At 33.7% G+C, this 21246-nt stretch overlaps 1 protein-coding gene across 1 annotated transcript in view; it reads left to right on the top strand.

Moving 5' to 3' along the window:
* OSBPL1A (Oxysterol-binding protein- protein 1) overlaps positions 1–20346 on the top strand; it is a 38947-nt gene extending 18601 nt beyond the window's left edge. Inside the window, exons 7-11 of the mRNA XM_051218006.1 lie at positions 3093–3218; positions 4747–4968; positions 6691–7014; positions 15358–15760; positions 18723–20346. Of these exons, the coding sequence (XP_051064439.1) occupies positions 3093–3218; positions 4747–4968; positions 6691–7014; positions 15358–15760; positions 18723–19282 (1635 nt within the window). The 3' untranslated portion in view covers positions 19283–20346. The remainder of the gene's footprint in view (positions 1–3092; positions 3219–4746; positions 4969–6690; positions 7015–15357; positions 15761–18722) is intronic.
* The last annotated feature ends 900 nt before the right edge of the window (positions 20347–21246 follow it).

Here is a 21246-nt window from a genome sequence, read left to right as displayed (position 1 = left end):
CTCATCAACTGGATGTAATTGTATCCCGGAATTGTTTTATGCATTGATGCTCGAACCCAGCAACCTTTCAATTTAGACACTTCAATGCGTAATCCACTTGGTTACTGAATCCAAATAACCACTACTTTATGCAACACGTATTAATTCTAATTTAATTTCTAATGGTTTGGATAATCTCGTTGTTAATTTATGGACTGAATTTTGATCAGTCTTGGTTTACTACATGTCCTTGCTGTGCAGATTGCTTTGATAAAACCATCATCACACAATGCATTCTGCAATACTTGACATCAACAACGGGGAGATTCAAGCAACTGTTACAAATGAATTGAAATTCACCTCTATAGCACAAAGTAGTGACTATTTGGACTGTAGTTGGGTGTATAACGCGTTTGGGCGTTCGAATCGAATGGTACTGTGTTTGATTACAGTAGTGAATGTCAACATTGGGATGAAGTAGGCACATTCAGTTAACAAGTCCCAAATAAGGTAACACGCGCATCTTGGATTCGCATACTAGCTACATCTCATCTACTCTATGTCAACTTGTGTCGTGATGGCTATAGTGAGGTAATTCACACAGGACCCACATGTAATAACAGAAACTAATCAGATTTGAGTAAAATATCGACAGTGGAATAATCCAAAACATTAAAAACTAAATTAATTCTATTATTGTTGTCACTATTGAACGTACTCTATATCTTTCTACGCAAACGGCACATACTCAATGTCTGGTATAATATTTTGTTTTTCTATAAAACTTATTGTCGTTGTTATGATCGGCGATGCCACTCCCTAATGAGACGGTACTTTGAAATGAACTACGATATTTTCCATTCTCTCGTAGTCACGACTACTGAGAAACACAACTTTCGCAAAGGGAAATTTAGCTAGGAACGTTTCAGATTAGATAGTCTTAGTTATTAAGTTGACTTCTAGAACATTAGGTTTCTTTTAAACTGTCTTCTAGGGTTTTATCGTATTAAAGATATTTGTTGAAGTGTTGTGTGTATCAGTGATCATTCTGTCGAGTTCTCAGCTAGTTCGTATTCGTTTTAAAAGAACCTCAATCTCTGGTAATTAAAAGTTACTGTAGGATTCCATCAAACCCGAATTCAATTAAATCTTGAAACGACAGATTAACTGGAGGGGGACCCCAAGAGAATTGAATTACACTCAAGTTTATTCAGTTATATAACAATTAAATTCAGTGATTATTAGTTACATGAATTTATCAAACTGAATAGTTGTCATTTAAACGTAAAATCACAAAGAATTAGTTACATATGGATATCATACTGAACCAATGTTAAATTTTTAAAAAATTCATGATAATTTAATGAATTATTGTTATGCTTACGAAAAACTACACTAAATTGGCTTAAATTTAAATGAACAGAAATCATATTGATTTAATAGTTGAATTCATGAGTCAATTGAAGCTAGATCACCATGGAAAACCTGGAAGCACTGGACAGCCGCTTCGTCCTTCTGTGGGACTCCTCAGCAGTGTGCATCCACGATCCCGACTCGCGGGACTCGAACTTAGGACCTATCATTCTCGCACGTGAGCGTTTAACCTTTAGACCACTGAAGCGGCATCCAACAGTGTGAATGTCTAACATCAACTAATCCACGAAATTGAGCGACAAATCCACCATTGTCTTCAATGAGTTACTATTTCACAACACACCCGGTTAAACTTCACTGGTCACGGCTTCTGATAGGTCCTGGGTTCGAATCTCACGAGGCGCGATCGTGGGTATACACTGCTGAGGAGTCCCATATTAGGATGAAACGGCCATCAAGCGCTTCCAGGTTTTCCATGGTGGTCTACCTTCAATTGACTCATGAATTCAACTATTAAATTACTACAATATTCACAAAACCCCTCTCTGATTAAAATCATATTGAATTAATAGGAAAGTATCAATTGAATAGGAAGTCTCAATTAAAAATCAATTCGCCGTCTCATATTTTTATTTCGTCCTAATAATAGTCATCATTACTAAGCACTTCAGCCTTCACAATGAACATTTATCTCTATTATTGTATTGTATGTTAAAGTACTATTGAAGTAAAAAAACACATGAAAACGAGGATACTTTTGATTAGTTAAAATATCCAGTTGTGAGTGAATTATTTACGTAGCAAAATGTATGAACTAGTCTCAATTTTACGTCAGTTATTATTGAATTTACTCATATCTGTTGTATGGTATATAAGAATTACGACTCACAATTTACGGTTCTATAAATGATATTCGTTAAAAGGAAATTATTCTCAACAAAAAGACAGCTTACATGTTAGGTTACTAAAGACAGTAGACGGAAAACTCTAGACCTAGGTTCCGTTCTAACTGGCATTTATCACCACGGCATACCTGTAATCCAGAGGGAACTGATACTTTCTGTGAGTCTCGAATCCAACTTCAGAGTTTGAAACTACTCGTGACACGAAAACTCAGTTGTAACCCATCTGACGGTGAAAAGGAGTGAAAAGGATTCGAATCGTATAGGGTGCATGAATCCCCTTAAGATTACAGATATGTCTTAATGAAAAGCTGAAATTAACATAAAACCTGGGTTCAGAATTTCCTATGGACTACGTTCAATCGCTTAACATCAAAATACAGAACTCGTAAAAGTGTATCTCTCCTGCTAGTGACCCGTAGACGGAATTCAATCAGCATTTCGTGCTAGACACACATGACATCAGTCACTACTCAATGACCAATCAATCGTAATCACGCCTATGTATATATGGTAAAGTATAGTATACTGTCGAGTTCAAGCGATTCTAAAACATCCTGAAGTATTTATGGCACTTATCAGCCACTAACGATTAAGGATGCTAAAATTTAGAATCTCTGGCTTTACAATTAATGAAACTTTAATATACACGGCGGTTTTAATCAGCTTAACTTCTGAGCCCAGATAACCATTAGCTTGTGTAACTGAGATGAATTTCAATTAATTTGTAATGGTTATGTTGAATCTTCCCGTTGTGTGATTTTAGGGACTCCAAAGTATATTGAGAATTATTTAGAAAAATTATGATTTCTTTTTCTTTGTTAAATATTCTTACAGCTTGTATCAGCATTCGCTGTATCTAGTATGTCATCGAATGCTGGTCGTATTGGTAAACCATTCAATCCATTGTTAGGTGAAACTTACGAATTACACTACAGGAATTTTGTATTCGTTGCAGAACAAGTATGTTTCATCCGTGATTGACTGATTGATTGGTTAAGTTTTTTTGTTACTTTGGTGTTATTTTCTTTTGATGTTTATTATAAAGTTTAATAAATCTGGCATTTGAATGCTTGACACTAAATTTCTAACTATCTCCCAGTCTCCCTTTTCATCCGCCTCAGAAATTTCCTACAATTTAGCCCTGAACAGTAAACAAAAGATAAGAAGTATCAAAAGTGGTTTTACTTTTAAGATTGGTCTAAGTACAAAACACAGGAATACCTATAGGTTGATGTGTGACAATAATATTCGGTAAACTTCGGGAAACGTGCTGTTATTAATAGGAAGATCAATGAACATTTCAGTTATTATATAACAGGTTATGGATTGTTTTTTTAAAACAAACAGATATATATTTCAGAAACTAACTAAGAAGCTCACTTTTACATGAAATAAACGCTGACGATGTTATGCAAAATCATAACAAAAGCTGTCACTAAACTATCTTTAGCTCCGAGAACTCAACATCACTAAAAGCATCCACTTGAGTTTTGAATCTTCTCCGTTCTGTATATCATGATTTGCTTGATAAGGCTATAAACCTTTGAAAATCTAATTGGTTCAGAGTTACATTATGCTTTCCTTAATTGATCACAAACTCGTCTTCCCTTGGGACAAGACAAAATGCCTATCAAAAATGTAGTCTATTAATTAATGATAGATTTATATGAAAAGAATTTATGTTTAGTGAATAGTTAATTGATCAAAATAAAGAGTGCACCTACCATTGTGTTTATTAAGTCACCAGTCTCAAACCATCAGAAGTTGGTTATGCAAAGTTCTCTAATTTCGAATATAGTAATAATGATTATAATAATTGTCTTACCCATCATCGTTTGTTTGATTACAGTGAAGAATTCTCATCAAAAAATATAGCGATATTACAGTAAATTTCATTTGTCATTGCGTAGTATAATTCCAATGAAAATTGTCTCTCGTGTCCTTCTCTTCACCGTTTTCTTTTCAAAGGACTATTAACAAAGAAAATATATCAACCATTATAATAGAGTTATTCCTAACTATTACAGCATTGTGTTTGTAAAGTTTCTTTTTTGTTAGAGCACGTGAGGACTTAACCTTTAGACCATTGAGTCAGTATCTAATGGTTTCCATGTCTAACCTCAATTAACTCGCACTATTGCGCAACCTCTTTCAAATGTTATTGGTGGATAACTGCTTCACATCCAGTATGGTTGAACTTCACTAGTCAGAGCCACTCACTAGAATTCTGTTTGTTTGTTTTTGTGAGACCTAAAGTTCATGGATTCGATCCCTAATGAAGCCGTGAATGAGCGCTACTGAGGAGTCCCATACTAAGAAGAAACAATTATCTATTAGTTCCTGGTTTTTAATGGTTCTCTAACTAAAATCAACTAGCATTGTAAGCTATAAAATCAGTCTATCACCACAGATTCCCTTTTACTAAACATTCACTCATCGTTTCCTTGTTATTATCTATATCCGTGTTTCTCTTCATTCACATCCCAAGGTATCTCATCATCCACCAATCACAGCTTTTCATGTTGAATCAGATAATTATAGTCTGCGTGCTACTCTACAATTTAAATTACGTTTTTGGGGTAAATCAATTGACGTTCAACCGAAAGCATTAGTTACATTACAATTATATCATTTTAATGAGTCTTATACATGGCAAAATGTTAATTTAACAATACATAATATATTGACTGGTAAAATTTGGGTAGAACATGTAAGTCTACTTGTTGTTGTGATCAATTTGTTGCTTATATATGTGTAAAGTAATTTCTATTTAGCACAGTGCTGTTAATTTTATGATATAATATCAGTAACTATGATAGTCATTGTGTCAAGAATGAAAGTAAAATAAACATATGTCATCACTTCAAATGTGAAACAACTAATTATTGATTGTTAAATATGCCGACATTCAACCAAAAGGTCCCAAGTTCGAGTCCCGTCTCGCCTAATTTTGTTTAGGTAACCATAGATAATGACTGCTGCTAACTTCCCCCCTCCTCCACTATGTATATCTGTTGCGTAATTACCAATTTAATTGAATATTAATGAACTTTGATTTTTATCAACATTTCATACAGACTGAGTTATGAATTGTAACTGTTCAAAAAGTGAACTCGATTAACATCTGATTTTCATTTACTCTCAGTTCTCATGTGATGATTGAACAGTTGATTTAATTTGTTACTTTTTATTCATCACATTTCTGTTTATTCAAATTTACATGTCACTTAGTTGAATAGTTAACTAGCGTTGAATGAAAAAAAAAACGGATTCAAGTCGAAAGCTATGTCGTCATATGCGCCGACTCAGCGTTCGCCGCGAGATCAGAAGGTTTTTGGTTTAATCCCCTGTAAAGTCGTGGATAAACACAACTGAGATGTATTATCCCTATGATGAAATAGTTGTCTAGTGGTTTCGTGATTTAAAATATAAGATTAAACAATCTCCACAAACCCACTATATGTATATTTTGCTTTATTTTATGATAAACAATAGTTCACTTAACTGTTAACTATTCCCAGTGATATGTATAACCATTATTTACTTCTGATTAAATTGACCAATCATTAATACACTAAATCTTGCTAAAAACTGTACTACTCAGAAAATAGGAGATTGGTGATTTTGCGTAATTCAGTTCAGTTCAATGCTCCAACACCTATATTAAATAGATTGTAAATTAATTACAAAAAATGTCCACAATAAGTCAGTAGCCCGTGTAATATACCAAACAGAAGCTCACCAGTGATTATTGGACTGAGTTAAAAACTGTGAACCATTAAATTTCAACCCATAAGAATTGAATGTTCTTGGAACTATTTCGTCTAATGTGGGTCGACACCGTTGAGGAGCCTTAAACTAAGACGAAACAACTACCCAGTCGTATTTTATACTCTACAGTTCTCCATCTGTTGACGATTTGTGACAAAAGTTATTTTCACATTCTAACTGCGTATTAAATGTACTTCATCAGTGTTTTTCAGAAAAGTTTCCGACTAATTACGACATATATTACGTCTTGATACATTTAGTACACTGGCATCCAATGGTTTGTACTTCTAACTTCAATCAATTCGTGATACCCCACCAGACATCGTCTAATGTCATTTGTGAATAACTACCTCATACCTAACATAACTGAACGTCACTGATCAGGACTTCTCACAAGAATTCCGGGAATCACCTCTCGAGATTAGTCATTAGTGAACACATAATTGTTCGACATCTGATAAATTCGTGGGTGCTCACTGCAGAGGAGTCTTACATTAGAACGAAACAACCTTCCAGTGTTTCCAGGTTTTTAATGATTGTCTAATAAGAACGAATTTGTTAGGTAATCTATTAAAAATTATTATTTTTCATAACTATCATTACGATCTTGTTTCATTTTGTTCCACTCTTTTGACTTTTCTTTTCTTTCGGATACTTACAGACTGGCACATTGCGTATCACTAATCATTCGTTAGGATTATATTGTCAGTTAGAATTTCATCCATCTAATTCGTTTGGACATGGTTGTAATCGTGTTATTGGTGAATTATATGCTTCATCAACATTAAATAAAATGCAGGCAGTTTCAGCTTCAAATACATCTCATAATACTACTGTTAATAGTACTATTAATACTGTCAGTAAAAATATATTTAATCATCATAATAATTCATATGTATTAAAGAGAATAATTTTTGGTAATTGGTCTCGTGGTCTATTCACAGTCGAACCGAATGTTTGGAATGAAAAGGAGGAAATCATTGATGTAAGTGATATTGTTTACTTTTTTCTTCAAAAAACAAACTAATATTTCTGTTTGCTATAATTGTTCAATTATCAAATTTTCTTACAAGTTCCATATACTTATTCAGTCTTCTAATCAATTCAAGGCTGGGGAACCTTGCAAAATGTGAAAAAGTCTAACGTTAAACTGTATTAGATAAGAATATTCATTGTTCACCGAGTCTCTTTTTTAACACAATTATTCCTTTTGCCATTTTCCGTCTAATGGACCAATTTTATTTACACTAAATAAAGGAACCATTAATTCTGTAACAACATAGAATGTCATTTTTAAGCTTTTGACAAGTTTACTAGCGTATTAAACTTTATTCGATGATTGGATTTCATAGTTCTATATGATATTGTTTATATGGAATTGTCATGTGTAAAACAGATTATAGTAATCCCCTTTCCTCTAAGGTTGTTTGTTCATGATGTTCACTGTTGTTTCATCCTTGTTTGGAACTTCTTAATAGTACACACAATACAACTCCACAAGGGTAATGAAGTACAGGATCATTACGTTTCTTGGTGGACATGATTTTCTGAGCTAAGGCTTTACCGATCACTTTTTCTAACTTCATACAAATCGCCGTACATTGAATAATTTTCATCCTACTTCCCTCACAACTCTGTATACTACTACTACTACTACTACACAGGTTACAGTTTTTCATTAGATTTCTTTCGGAAATTCATTTTCAAATGCACAAATATTATTTTAAATGGTTTCAATGAACTGTTTGTATAATCATCAACATGAGTTGACATCAACCAGGTAAAATCATTGTAAATCAATGACCATTAAGGAGCTATCCCCATAACCCTTTCAAATAATAAAAAATCGACAAAAAAAAGTGAATCTGTGAAAATTTCTAGGTTTATCTTACCCTTAAAATCCATTCGCGATCTATTTAATTCATAATGTGTACTGTTCAGTCTTTTTCGCTGTATACTTTACAACTGATCAGTTAAATTAAATTTATTTGATATGAAGATAATAATATAGGTAGGAGCTTAAAATTAACCGCGTAGATTTTCAGCCAACCCTTGACCAATCAAAAAACATATCTTGTAAATGAACAGTTTTTGACGCAAAAAAACTAATAATATTACAAAGTATAAACAAGTTTTGAATATTTAATAAGTCTATTAAAGCCATCTACAGGTTGTTATGTCTGTAAACCGTAAAAAAATATAATGCTTAGGTTAAATATAGGGTACTAAGTAGAGATGGAAATTTGATTAATGAAGTAGTGAATCTTCATCAGCTAAGGTGGTTAGAACGTGTGTTACGTATGCCGAACCACCGCCTGCCTAGATGAGCGATGTTGTCCTTTTTAGGAATAGATTGAAAGGAACTTAGGGGTGACAACACTAAAACGCTGCATCACTCCATGAAGTCATTGTTGGATTGATCCACGTAGGTAGTTTCAAGCTAGCTATTGGAGTTCGTGAGGTATCTGTGGTCAGTAGTCGGAAACGTTGAGTGACATGGTTCGGAACAGTCCTTAGAGGCGTAAATGCATTCATTCTTTATGTTCTCTTAGTTCCTGAATCCCAAAATCTCCTTATACCTTTTTTGAGTACAAGTGATCTTTTATACTACTATTGATGCTGTCATTTTTCCTATTACTCTGGGATTTATCTTGATAATTGTATCTCACTGTGTTAATGTGGCATGGAAACTTTAGTCTACACACGTGTTGAATTCTACATTACATATGACAAAACTGACTGAAATCACAAAAACGATGACAAGTAAATTCCCTCATAGGAATTTTCATTATGCGTCTCCCCAACCCTTAAAAGGACATAACTAGGATTTTAAGAGTTCTCGCAGTATTCTTGGTTAGCGTTAAAATTAGGATTTTCATCGCAAACCGACATGAGCTGTAGTGAAAAATTAACCTTTTTAGTCTTATAAATGAAAAACTTTCAACCTCAAAATCCATGTAACACTGTGAAATCAGTACGTTGATAAAACATAACGCCAGTAGGTTAAAATTTGTTACAGGATTTCAGGTTCAAGGAATAGGATCAATTTGCCAAGAAATAATTTCCTGTTATCATTTTAAACATTCTGATCAACGCATAAATGTATTTCTATCTCTTACTATGCATTCACAATTCTGATTAACTCATCTCTAACTATACTTTTATCTCTCTGTGAGAATTTTAAAATTCGCTCCACTCTGCAATTCTCTCAATTAAAACAAAAAACATTACGATTTTTATTTATTTGTTTATTTATTTCAAATAAATTTTTTTTTCAATTATTTATGAACTAAAAGAGGGCTGATCAGTTTAACGTCAGCACAATCAAAATTAAATAATAATAATAAAGACTGTCATAACAGCAACATTGAATCATTTCGATTTTATTGAATAAGTGTAAGTAAATTCTATTGTTTGTTTTTGTTGATTTTATCATTGATTTTCTCATTTTATCGTGTTTGTGCGTGTGTGCATTGTGTGTTTGTTCTTTTCAATATCGAAAGTTTCTTTTTTTTTTTCTAATCCCTATTGTTTAGAAGGTTTATTGTTATTATTATCCCTGGATTTGTTTAAATGTGTAGATTATGAAATAAGTTTTGAAAAAATTTGTTTATTGAATATTGAAATTTACCATTAAACTGAATTATAAATATTATCCATCATTTTGAGATTAGATGGTGGTTGGATGTAGTCGACAAGAAATCCTGGACCCGGGTTTCGTGCATTCGATGTGCACTAATAAGGACTAGACACACATGACATTGATCGCCACCCAGTGATCAATCAATTGCGATTACATCTCAGTCCTACAGGAGGTCGGTCGCGGCTCGGATAGCTCAGTGTTAACGTCTCTGACTGTGAAGCTGGGTGACACGAGATCGAATCCGCCAGGGAGCACCAGTTCCCTCAAGATTACAGGTACACCTTGCTGACGAGTGCCAAGTAGCACGAAACCTGGGTCCAGGGTTTCCTGTCAACTACCTCCAACCGCCATCTAATCTCAATATATAGTGCCCGCAGTGTCGAGTCACCTAGACTAGTGGCCACATTGCAACTTGGTCGGTAGCATTTGATCTGCACTAAGAAGGACTTGACACACATGACATTGATCACCACCCAGTGATCAATCAATTGTGAGTATCCATCATTTTAAAATCAAATTAGTGTAACATACGTTTCATTGTGAGATTGTGGAGAAGACTTGTAGCTTAAGTGGATGATTTTGATGGGGCTTTGTTCTGTGAGTTGAATGGTTTGGTCGTGTAGTGTTCGTCGTACTTCTGAACGAAATCATCAGTACAAACTTCATTGTTTTAAACTAAGAAAACTTTATCAAGTAGCAGAGCTTCCTACAGTGGCCTAATATAGTTCATAAACGTGATTATAAAATTATTTAATTGAATGAATATAACACCTCTAAAATTGTCATCTTAAGCTACGAATATGCTTCACTATATCATTAACTCTATCATATAGCATATAGTTTTGACATTCAGTAATTAATCATTTAGATTTCATGTTCAAATTACGTTTTCTCTAATTCTGTTTGAATAGGCGATATAGTATCACCGAGTATTGATCTAATCTGTCTTTAACTAGGGATATATGACTTGTATCGATACAAAGAGAATAGAATGTTTTGTTATTTCTGGACTTTTCTAAGATTATTGAATTCGAAGTTTTACCACAAGGAATAAAATCCAGGATTTTAATTCCCCACCAAAGTCAGTCTAAGATGTACAATTACAAATTTATTAATCTCCACAATAATACTGTGTAATAACAATACTTATAATCATGTTCTGAATAATTTTGAAGGGTAATCTCCGGAGTTCTGATGAGCAGTAGTGACCAGTGAAATTAAGTCATATTGAATGTGTGACAAACGTAATCAGTCGCAATAGATGATAGTTGAGCAGTAATGAGAATTGGTTGAAGTTAAAAATGTAAGCAATTTGATGCCTACTGAGAGATTCAAAGTTTTATAGCTCGCAGTAAAACTTGAATGTCATGGCTTTCATCGACATGAAGGGTTTGTGGATAGACACTAGCTGTAGGGGTCCTCATTCAGTGATTTCTGGTTCTCAATGATTGTTTTATCAATGACAGTTCATGATGTAAAACTTCAAATGGAATATTTATTAAAAATTATTGTCCATAAACTATTTTTTTTCATATATACTTCTGAGTATTCAACATAAGATGAATTGCGTTGAGCTTTCAAGTTGCTTAGCCAGTGTGAAAACATTGTAAATTTCAATCATTTTATGTAATTCATTAAAGTAGTTGACAATTTCATGTTATCTACTTCAGAACAATTATTTCGTGTATAGTTAAATAATATCATCCAGTTTCTCGAACCGAATCGGATTGTTCAACGTTTTATTCACATTAATCCATCGACAAATTCATTTGGTATAACTCATTCATTATTCGAAAGTATTCAGCCAGAAATGATCACGTTAAGTGTTTTTTCATAAGGGAATTTGAGAAAAATGTCTTAATTTACTGCTTCCGGATCCCGCGTGCGCGATCGTGGATACGCACTACCAGGATGAAACGGCCATCCAATGCTTCCAGGTTTTTAATAGTGTTCTAGCTTAGATCGACTAGCCATTTCAACTCTAATAATCTTATTAGTCTACAGTGTTGCGCAAGAGGTAAGGATGTGCATGTTACCTTAATGGTGTGTTGCATATAAATTTTAAATTGAGACCACCATGGCACTAATATTATTCCAAGGTAAAGAAACCGAAAAAAACATGTTTACTTTGCAGAGTTACGTTTTCGTATCTTATTAATGGGTCAAAGTTCCTTGTTTTGTCGGTAGTTAAATATAAAGATATATTGATCGATTTGGACATATTGAAAATAAGTGTGTGAATTACTTTACACTGACCACGCTTGATATCAAATTCAAAGATTGGAGTCCTTCCAATCACCTTACTCATAACATTAGTATAATTAAAAGAGGAAAGCGGCTATGATCAGTATACTCTGGTTTTTAACACTAAATGAACTGATAGATGAAGAACTACGCATAAATAAAGTTTATTTATCATACACTTTATTAAAAAAAGAATCATAATAAGAAACTGGGAAATCAACCTAGTGACAGTTATAACAATAAAAGAATATTCATATACTTCATTTCTTGTATGCTATAATAAAAGATTACATTGATTGATTAATGAGTGGTCATAATAGTGACCAGTGTCATATCTATTAATTAGGCCTAGTTTTAATTCTACAGAGAGAATCAGTTCACTTAAGATTGCAGGCATGCTTCACTAATGAGTACTAACTAACATGATACCTAGATCCAGGGTCTTCAGTAGGCCATCTCCAATCATCTTATAATAAAAACTCATTGGATTGTGACTGGTCTTTGATGCATAGGTAAATAAAACAGACTTCTAAGATATGCAGATTAGATTACGTGTTGATTTTCAGACAATCTATTTCATCTGAAAAACATTATGTGTTTTAGAATATTTTTTCAACTAACAAGTTGTGTTTCTATAAATCGGTGTAACCAAGTTGATTAAAGTTGATTTTGAGCGACACTAAAAATTATCTCACTGTTTTTCATACTACTGAAATAGCCAATGAATAAATCATTTATAACATGTGAAATATTTCGCTAAGAAAATGAATGAAAATTATGACCTATTTTTACATTTATATACGGTCTTACTTGCTTACTTACACCTATCACCCCTCATTGGACATAGGCCTCGGACTAGGGATCTTTAAATAACTCTATCCTGCGCCCTCCTTTCCAAATGTTCCTAATTGCTATTCATTTTTTCGATGTCCCCGATTCCCGGAGCAATGTGCTCTTTGGACTGCTTCTTTTCCTTTAGTCTTCAAGATTCTAAACTATAGCTTGCCTCGTGATGCAGTTTGGTGATTCCGGTAAATTGTGATCTACCCATCTTTGGCGTTTTTCTCTTAATTCCCTCTACAGTTGGAAGTTCGTTTATTCTCTGCCACAGTAGGTTGTTGCTGATGGTATCCGATCAACGGACATTGAGTATCTTGCGTAGGTAGATGTTCATAAATACCTGTAGTAATTCTTCATGTTTCAACTCCATACAAGCAGAATGTCTGTTATTCAATAAATCACCAACCAGTTGATTTATTTAGAATAAAAGAAATAAGAAACAGAAATCATTAATTTTCAATCTGCATTGACAGTATGCACTCATCACGTATTTGCTTTCAATCAGTCGGTTATGATCAATGTAGAGCCTGGAAAAAATCTCGTTGGCATAAGCCGTCATATCATATTAGCATAAAAATGATAACTACACATGATAAGCATTGGTAATATGTTTCGAAATAGCAGAATGGTTAGGCATATACGAAGGGGTATTGCCACTTGAGATCTAGATGATAAATGGGGAATCCCTCTCCACTATTGTAACAGATGGGAGGAAATAGTTTTTCTTACCTCAGTTATAACTGTTTTGAATTTCGATATAGCAGTTTGTTGTGGACAAAGCTTTTTCATGTGATATGATAATAACTGCTACTATTATTACAGTTTTAGGTTTATCTTGTTACTGATATTCTTGACTGAATTCAAAGAGGTTTCAATTGGTGTATGAGCATCTTGTGCGGATCGCCTAGATATAGCTGTTTGATCATAAATTTTATGAAAGAACTAGATTTAATCGAGTTCTAGTGTGAACATCAACACTGGGATCGCGGTAAATCCAACTGAATAAACTCTCTTCTTGGATCACAATCCTAGCCATAATTCATCTACTTTGTAAAAACTGTAAATGTCATATAATTTTCGCTTAGAATGCTAAAATTTGCTGATTGTAATTGACTCAGCTACATAGTAGTATAGTTTCACTTCTAAACTTATTTATAAATCTAATGAAAATATGATTTTGAAGAGAATTCAACGAAGAAAATTTTCTTTTCCACGGAATCATTTACTTAAACTGTACATTCATATTTATATTTGTATGATAAATACATAAGTCTATAGAAAGATAGAAAAGAATAGATCATCAGCTGATCCGAAACTTCAAGTATCAAATGAGATTGCATAATAATCAGAGTTAGAGAAGAATAGAAGGATGAACCTAACTTACGGGTTCGAATTATAAAAGATAATTGTCTGCTTAACCGATATGAGTATGAATGAATGAAATCAATATTGCCTATGTCTTTAGGTGTTTGAATACTTTCCTTTCCGTTGATTGTTGCACAAATAAAATATACCTATGTATTGTGTTACTCATTTTTCTTTTAAACCAACATTTCATAAGGTTACAATACTACCTCTCGACTAAATTTAAGTACAAGAAGGATTACTAATAGTGGTTATTATGTAGAGCAGTTGCTTAATTATTCATTAAAGGATTCGATAGTTTAAAAAAAAAAACAATAGACCACAGGTTCAAACCCCACTCTCCTTTACACCGACTTCGTTTTCGATAGATAGATAGATGTAATATCACTACGCCTCACATCAATAATCAGCTATTGTTCAAACTTGACTGTATAAAAACAGTATTTTGTAAATGAGCTACTTAACTTTACTTACAATCAACTGGATACAAACAGACATTGATCGACTATGATAATATCTGTCATAATTGTCATTTCATTCTATAATCAAATTTGATTTCATATATACAATTACTCATGTAATTTATTTTGTAGACATAATTCCCAATTAAACATTATGACCACGAATTTTGCTCGCTCTCTCTCTCTCTCTCTCTCTCTTATATATATATATATATATATATATATATATATATATATATATATATATATATATATATATATTAACTTGGTGTTATTTGACTTGTATCTTCCCATTGAGGTTTAAGACTGAAATTGATCAATCTGTTATCGGCATATATGCATACTGTGCGTATGCCTCGATATTGCATTAATTCACAAGCTATTTGTAAGCAATGATGGTTAGTGGCTAGCAGTGGAATCCAGGACGCCCGTTTCGTCCTATTTGGGACTCGTCAGCTGGATGTACCTGCATTATATGAATATATATATATATATATATATATATATATATATATATATATATATATATATGTAAAATTCCAAGTACTAGTTCCTTGAAGAAATACAAACAATTAATAGACATGATGACGTAATACGAATGTTATAGTACCTTGTGCTGTTATTATTTACATTATATTATCCAGTATAATAATCTTCCTATTTCACCATTATGTATATATGATCAGTCGGTTCTTATTTCATTCTCCTTACTTATCATTTCACACATATATTGATGTGCTCCCGGTTATCTTTGGAACTAATCACACACACGCAGAACCAGCCAAAGAAAAACAGTAATAACAACGATAATAATGATGCTGATGGACAATCGACCAGCAGTTCTGAATGTATTGAATCAGTGGATTATGGATTCGAAATACCACTAACTGGGCAACGTTGTCTATGGATTGCTACACCGAAACCAATTAATTCAAAGGACTATTATGATTTCACACAGTACACAATGGGTTTAAATGAATTAACAATCTGTAAATCGACAATGAGTAATGATAATATAACTGATAATCAAAAAAATTCAAGCGTGATCATGTCGAATTGTACAAATAACATTAGGGAAGTAATTCCATGTCAAGAGAATTCAATGTATGAACAGTTTCTTCCACCGACAGATTCCAGATATCGTCCAGATATACGTTTATTTGAAATGGGTCTTATTGGTGAGTATGATTGTTATTGATTCCCACTTATTATCATTGTGGAATATATATATTGATATTTTTGACTGAATTTTGACCAATCTTAGCTGGCATATGTGCATCCTGTGCTGATTTCCTCGATATAGCCGTTATATCCCAAGTTTTTAATAGATTAAATGGAACCTGGCTAGTAATGGGATCTAGGACGCACGTTTCATCCTATTTGGGAATTGTTAGCTGGATGCAGCTGCTACATGCATTTAAGGAGTGGCTATCCATACTCAGTAGCTAAAGGGATTATGCGTAGCGGGTGTTTAAATAGAAGTGTACTGGGTCCGAATCCTGGAGTGGACATCAACTCTATGATTCAAATATATCCATTCAATAGGTCTCAAGTAGGCTAAAACACGCATCCTGGATTCCCCTGTTGGCTGCATTCCATCTGTTGTATATAATGTTTTTGATTGAAATTTTTCAAGCCTATGTCTCAAATAGGTTATCGTATTGATTACCTATAATCCACCACATTCATTAACCATCTGATTTCATGCATTGTTTAGAGGTAGTCGACATGAAATCTTGAACCTAGGTTTCCTTCTGTTTGACACTACTTGTCAGCAAGGCGTACCTGTAATCTTGAGGGACCTGATATTCCCTGGTGGATCCGATCTCGTGTTAATCCGTTTCGCAGTCATAGTTGTTACTGCTGAGCTTTTCAAACAGTAACTGACCTCCATTAGAATTTAGGTGTATGTTGATTGACCACTGAGTAGTAACTAATGTGTATTAAGCTGATCTTCGATTTGCATTTTGGCCATTAGTCTGAGTGAATATCGCACTCAAGATTTTTAAATCTTATCCGGATAGCTATTTAAGGTCACTGGTAAACATTTAGCTCATATTTAACTTTGTTGACACTACTTGTTATGAATTCGGAACAGAAATTTGTGAATTCATTTCCAATCAAGTCACCAATGATAATTGCTAGTGAACATGACACGCATATAAAATTGTGTGATCCCTATTATTAATGTTGCTTAGACTGAACAAATTGTTTGTTTATCGAACTCTGTTAGCAGTCAAATCAACAGGATATTTGGCTATTCGACTCATCCATAGTTAACTAGAAGTCATGGAAACTAGAAACATCTTAGACTAATCCACTTTAATTTTCTGTGTTTAGGCCCTTTGGATTCCACAATCAGTACAAACCATAAGATGGCTAAAGATTTACCAGGTAAAGTTATATATGGCACTCCTCGATAGTGCACATCCACAGCCCCACTGAGGATTAAACCCAGGACATTCACATCTCATGATCAGCACTTAACCTTTACATCACTGAGCACGACATCCCATTGTTTACATGTGTAACTTCAATCGATTCGCGATATCCCTCCACCACTAGCCAATGCCGTTGATGATGTTTGTTTCACTCCCCAAATGGTTGAAGTGTACTGGTTGCTGTCGCTCACTTGGACTCTGAGATTTTTAGTGATCGTTATATTTCATAGTTTGTATCACGGCTTGGTCTTATTCAGGTTAAGAACTCACCACGAAATCTAAAGGTTCGTAGTTCGATTCCCAGTGTGGTCATGGACGCACAATTTTCAGGAATCTTATACTAGGACGAAGCACCCTCCTCGTGTTTCCTATTTCTCAGTGGTTGTAGTGTGAAGTTAAGCTTAAATGATTCTTAGAATGACGATGTGATTTTGAAGCCACATTTTAATTAATAATCGGTGAGTCTGTATAAATCTAAAGTAATTCCTTATAGGTGAAATTAAAAACTGCTAGAGTTTAAGGGTTTTAAGAAGTGCATTGGTTTCACAAGGGTTTTTATCATTCCTTCCCATCTTAATTCTGTAGGAATGTCTCTGTATAACAAGGCTCGTTCGAGTTTGAATATATTTATCTGTCTGAGTCACAAAAATAGCTTTGTAAAAAGTTCATCACCTTCTACGAAATCTGCATCGAATTCTCTGAAGGCTTACTAAGGTGAAACCGTGAGAGAAACATATCTGCCACCTTATCTATATGAGTACATCCTATGTAAAAACTGTTGTCTGTTTTAACATTCCTACTTCACTAGCTCACTTATTATCCGATGAATCATTAGTAAAATGATTTCTCTCCGAGTTTTACTGCAAATAAAGTGAATTTTCAGCAACATCTGGTCGATTCATGTGTGATGTAAAATCTCTCCGTGAAAAAGCAAGCAATTGGTACATTTAATATTTAATTCTATAATGTCAAAAAGAATTTTTCCTAGCACTTCTAAACAGTCTGAGCACTATCGAAAAAAAGTTACTCATTTTTTATGCTTATTTAAAAACCTAAGAATTATTTTCTTGAATTTGCTTGGCTCGATCTCATACTATGCCCCAAATGGCTTGGTACGCCCGAGGCTGGGGGGGGGAATTTGCTCTTGCTATCGAAATGCCTTCTCGTGGCCACACGTATACAGCAATTACCAGGGAAGTCCTACCCATTACCCCACACCACATGTGTTGCTTACTAAATTGAAAGGATGAAAAGCGAATGTCCGGCACTTTAACCGGGATGGTGGATATGGAGGATTTCCCTAGGGGAGTTGGAAAACCCTGATTCCAAACCAATAGTGCACATGGGCTCCAATGTCCTGAAGGAACAAAAGACATTTGAACCTATTGTTGGTCACCCGCGACCATGAGACTGCATCTCCTAAAGTTGCTCCATCGGCTTATGGATTAGACATTTAGGTTAAAGGTTCGGAAAGTGGCCTACTAATAAAACCACCTGGTTCAGTTTGGGCACCTGGACAGTATTCCAGCCTTCACACAAATCGGATGACGAAGTAAGACACATATATATTTGGTGTTTCATTGCATCAATGTTTATGTGTTTATATAAATAAATAAATAAAATAAATACACTACATTATTTTCTCTAGTCCTTCCCTTTAAATTCCATTGATTCTTTTATATATATTTTTTTCTTTCAGACAAAGCAGCTAGTGAAAAATTACGTTTAGAAGAGAAACAACGTTATAAGCGTAAGTCATTAAATGGTCAACGAAAAATCTCTAATTTCAATTGGCCAATATCAACTAATCATAAGTCGACTGTTAAACAGTTAAATCTTACAGATATGAATAGCGCTACAGTGAATAATACAGCTAAGCAATTTTTTACAAATAATCCATTTAAAAAAGCATTTTCATCAAATTTAACTGGGCATCGTTCTACATTAGCTGATGACAATGACAATGATAAGAATTCATGTAATTCTTGTACTACTACTACTACTACTACTACTACTACTACTACTACTACTACTACTACTACTACTACTACTACTACTACTACTACTACTACTACTACTACTACTACTACTACTACTACTACTACTACATCGGATATAAGTTCTAATAACAGTTACAATCAAATTATTAGTCCATTATGGTTTATTCCATCAGTGAATCCATTTACTAAACAAGAAGAATGGCGAATGACCGGTGATTATTGGAAAAGAGATTGGAGTAAATGTCCAGATTTATATTAAGATTTTGAGTTATTTCAATGATTACAACATGGTTATGATGTATATACATTATATATATATATGTATATTTTTCATACATGAAAAGTGTAAACGTGATCATTTCTTTTCTATGCTTATTTATATTGAAATCTCTATGGCGGACATGACTTTTATTAAAGAATTAATAAACGCTTCATTATACAATACTGATTGATGTAATAATATTATTAATGCTTCTTATTAAATGCTTCTTTTATTTTGCTATTATGAAGCATAAAAATATTTAGGTTTATCATTTCTGATTTCTTCACACTTACATAACATTCTATTCTTTATTGAATGATAAATCTCTATGTCCTTTAATCCTTTACCCTTCTTATGTGCAAAACATTTAGTAAACTATGCTATCGAATTCTTTCATTTTATTATTCACAAGTTTAATTAACCTCCTCTTGCACGAACCCACATGCACATACGTACTCATGCATATCCATACATACAATTGTTCATTTTCCTTTTGTTTCAATGTACTTTTACAAATGAAATCATGTGCATTTCAACTGTTTTGTTCATTTTGTTTCTGACATTTTTATGATTATTTACGCGTTTGCAAATTTATTCATTTTTCTTTTCATCTAGATAAGATCTTATTTTTTTCGTTGATAGTATCCAGGGGAAAACTTTTTTTCTCAAGAAAAAAACATAAATTTCAACAGTTGATATCATGAGTCCATTGAAGCTAGACCACCATGGAAAACCTGGGGGCACTGGATGCGCATTGCTGAGGAGTCCCACAATAGGACGAAATGGCCGTCCACTGCTTCCAGATTTTCCATGGTGGTCTAACTTCAATTGACTCATGATCTCAACTGTTGAAGTTACTACAATCTCCACAAAACCCCCTCCGATATAAACTTCAATTAAGAACAAATAATTTCATAATTTTCAACTTGTCTAAATATTATGTATGTTTATGCTTTTTAAACAAAGTTTTGCTGATGTTTTGCTCATTATCATGATTTTTAATTATTTTCAGATTTTGCTGTTTAATTATTGAACGAGGAAAATAAAAGTGAAATATGAAATTGTTTAGTTGAACTTTTAGCGAGACTCTAATTTATGAACGAGCCAATCAGAGGTGTTTTAGAGATTTCAAGGTTACGGTGCCAACGTCACTGCTTAATGCTAACGTGCGATCGCTTCACAGGGAATTTTGTACAAAACGTGATAATTGAGCGGCTATAACAAATAAAACGGCGGGACTATAATTTGTGGAGGAATCAATCAGATATAAGATAATATATCTCGGATTTTAACGCGAATGCCTTTCATCCATCTGGCTAAATAAATTTTTGACATAATTCCTAACCATGGAAAATTACGACAATTATTGAGAACTGGATAATAAAAGCACCAGTAACACTGGCTGCAGCCAAGTACTACAATATATACGGATTATTGGAGAGCGTACAGACTCCTACATAGGCTTGGTTATATGTATCATGTCGTTATCCACAAGTACCATTTTGTGCACTCAACAACCGGAGTGCACATAAACAATATTGAAGCTATGTGGTCGAGGCTGAAAGAGTTTTTGACACTTTGTCATGGCTCCAGAGGTCGACTATTCTGTAGCCGTATGGATGATTTCCTATACTGCATGCATTATGATTTTAGAACCTCTGAACCTCTTTCTAATCTTGACAAGTTTTTGAACCACGTATAAGAAGTGTATCCACTTTATTTCTTTGGTTTTGTATCATATATTTTTACTCTATACTGACTGTTTACTGATTGGCTAATATTTCTCAAGGTTATTTAAGATTCGTTCAAAGGTCGTCCATAAATCAGAGTCTCGCCGAACTTTTTCCTATTTCATGTTTTGTAAGTAATCTAAGAATAAGATGAAATGGCCATTCAATCCTTCCAGGTATTCCATGGTAGTCTAGCTTTAATTGACTGATGATTTCAATTAGTAAAATAAT

Source organism: Schistosoma haematobium, chromosome 7 (assembly GCF_000699445.3).
Source record: "Schistosoma haematobium chromosome 7, whole genome shotgun sequence".
NCBI lineage: Eukaryota > Metazoa > Platyhelminthes > Trematoda > Strigeidida > Schistosomatidae > Schistosoma > Schistosoma haematobium.
This window is presented reverse-complemented; position numbering and strand designations above follow the sequence as displayed.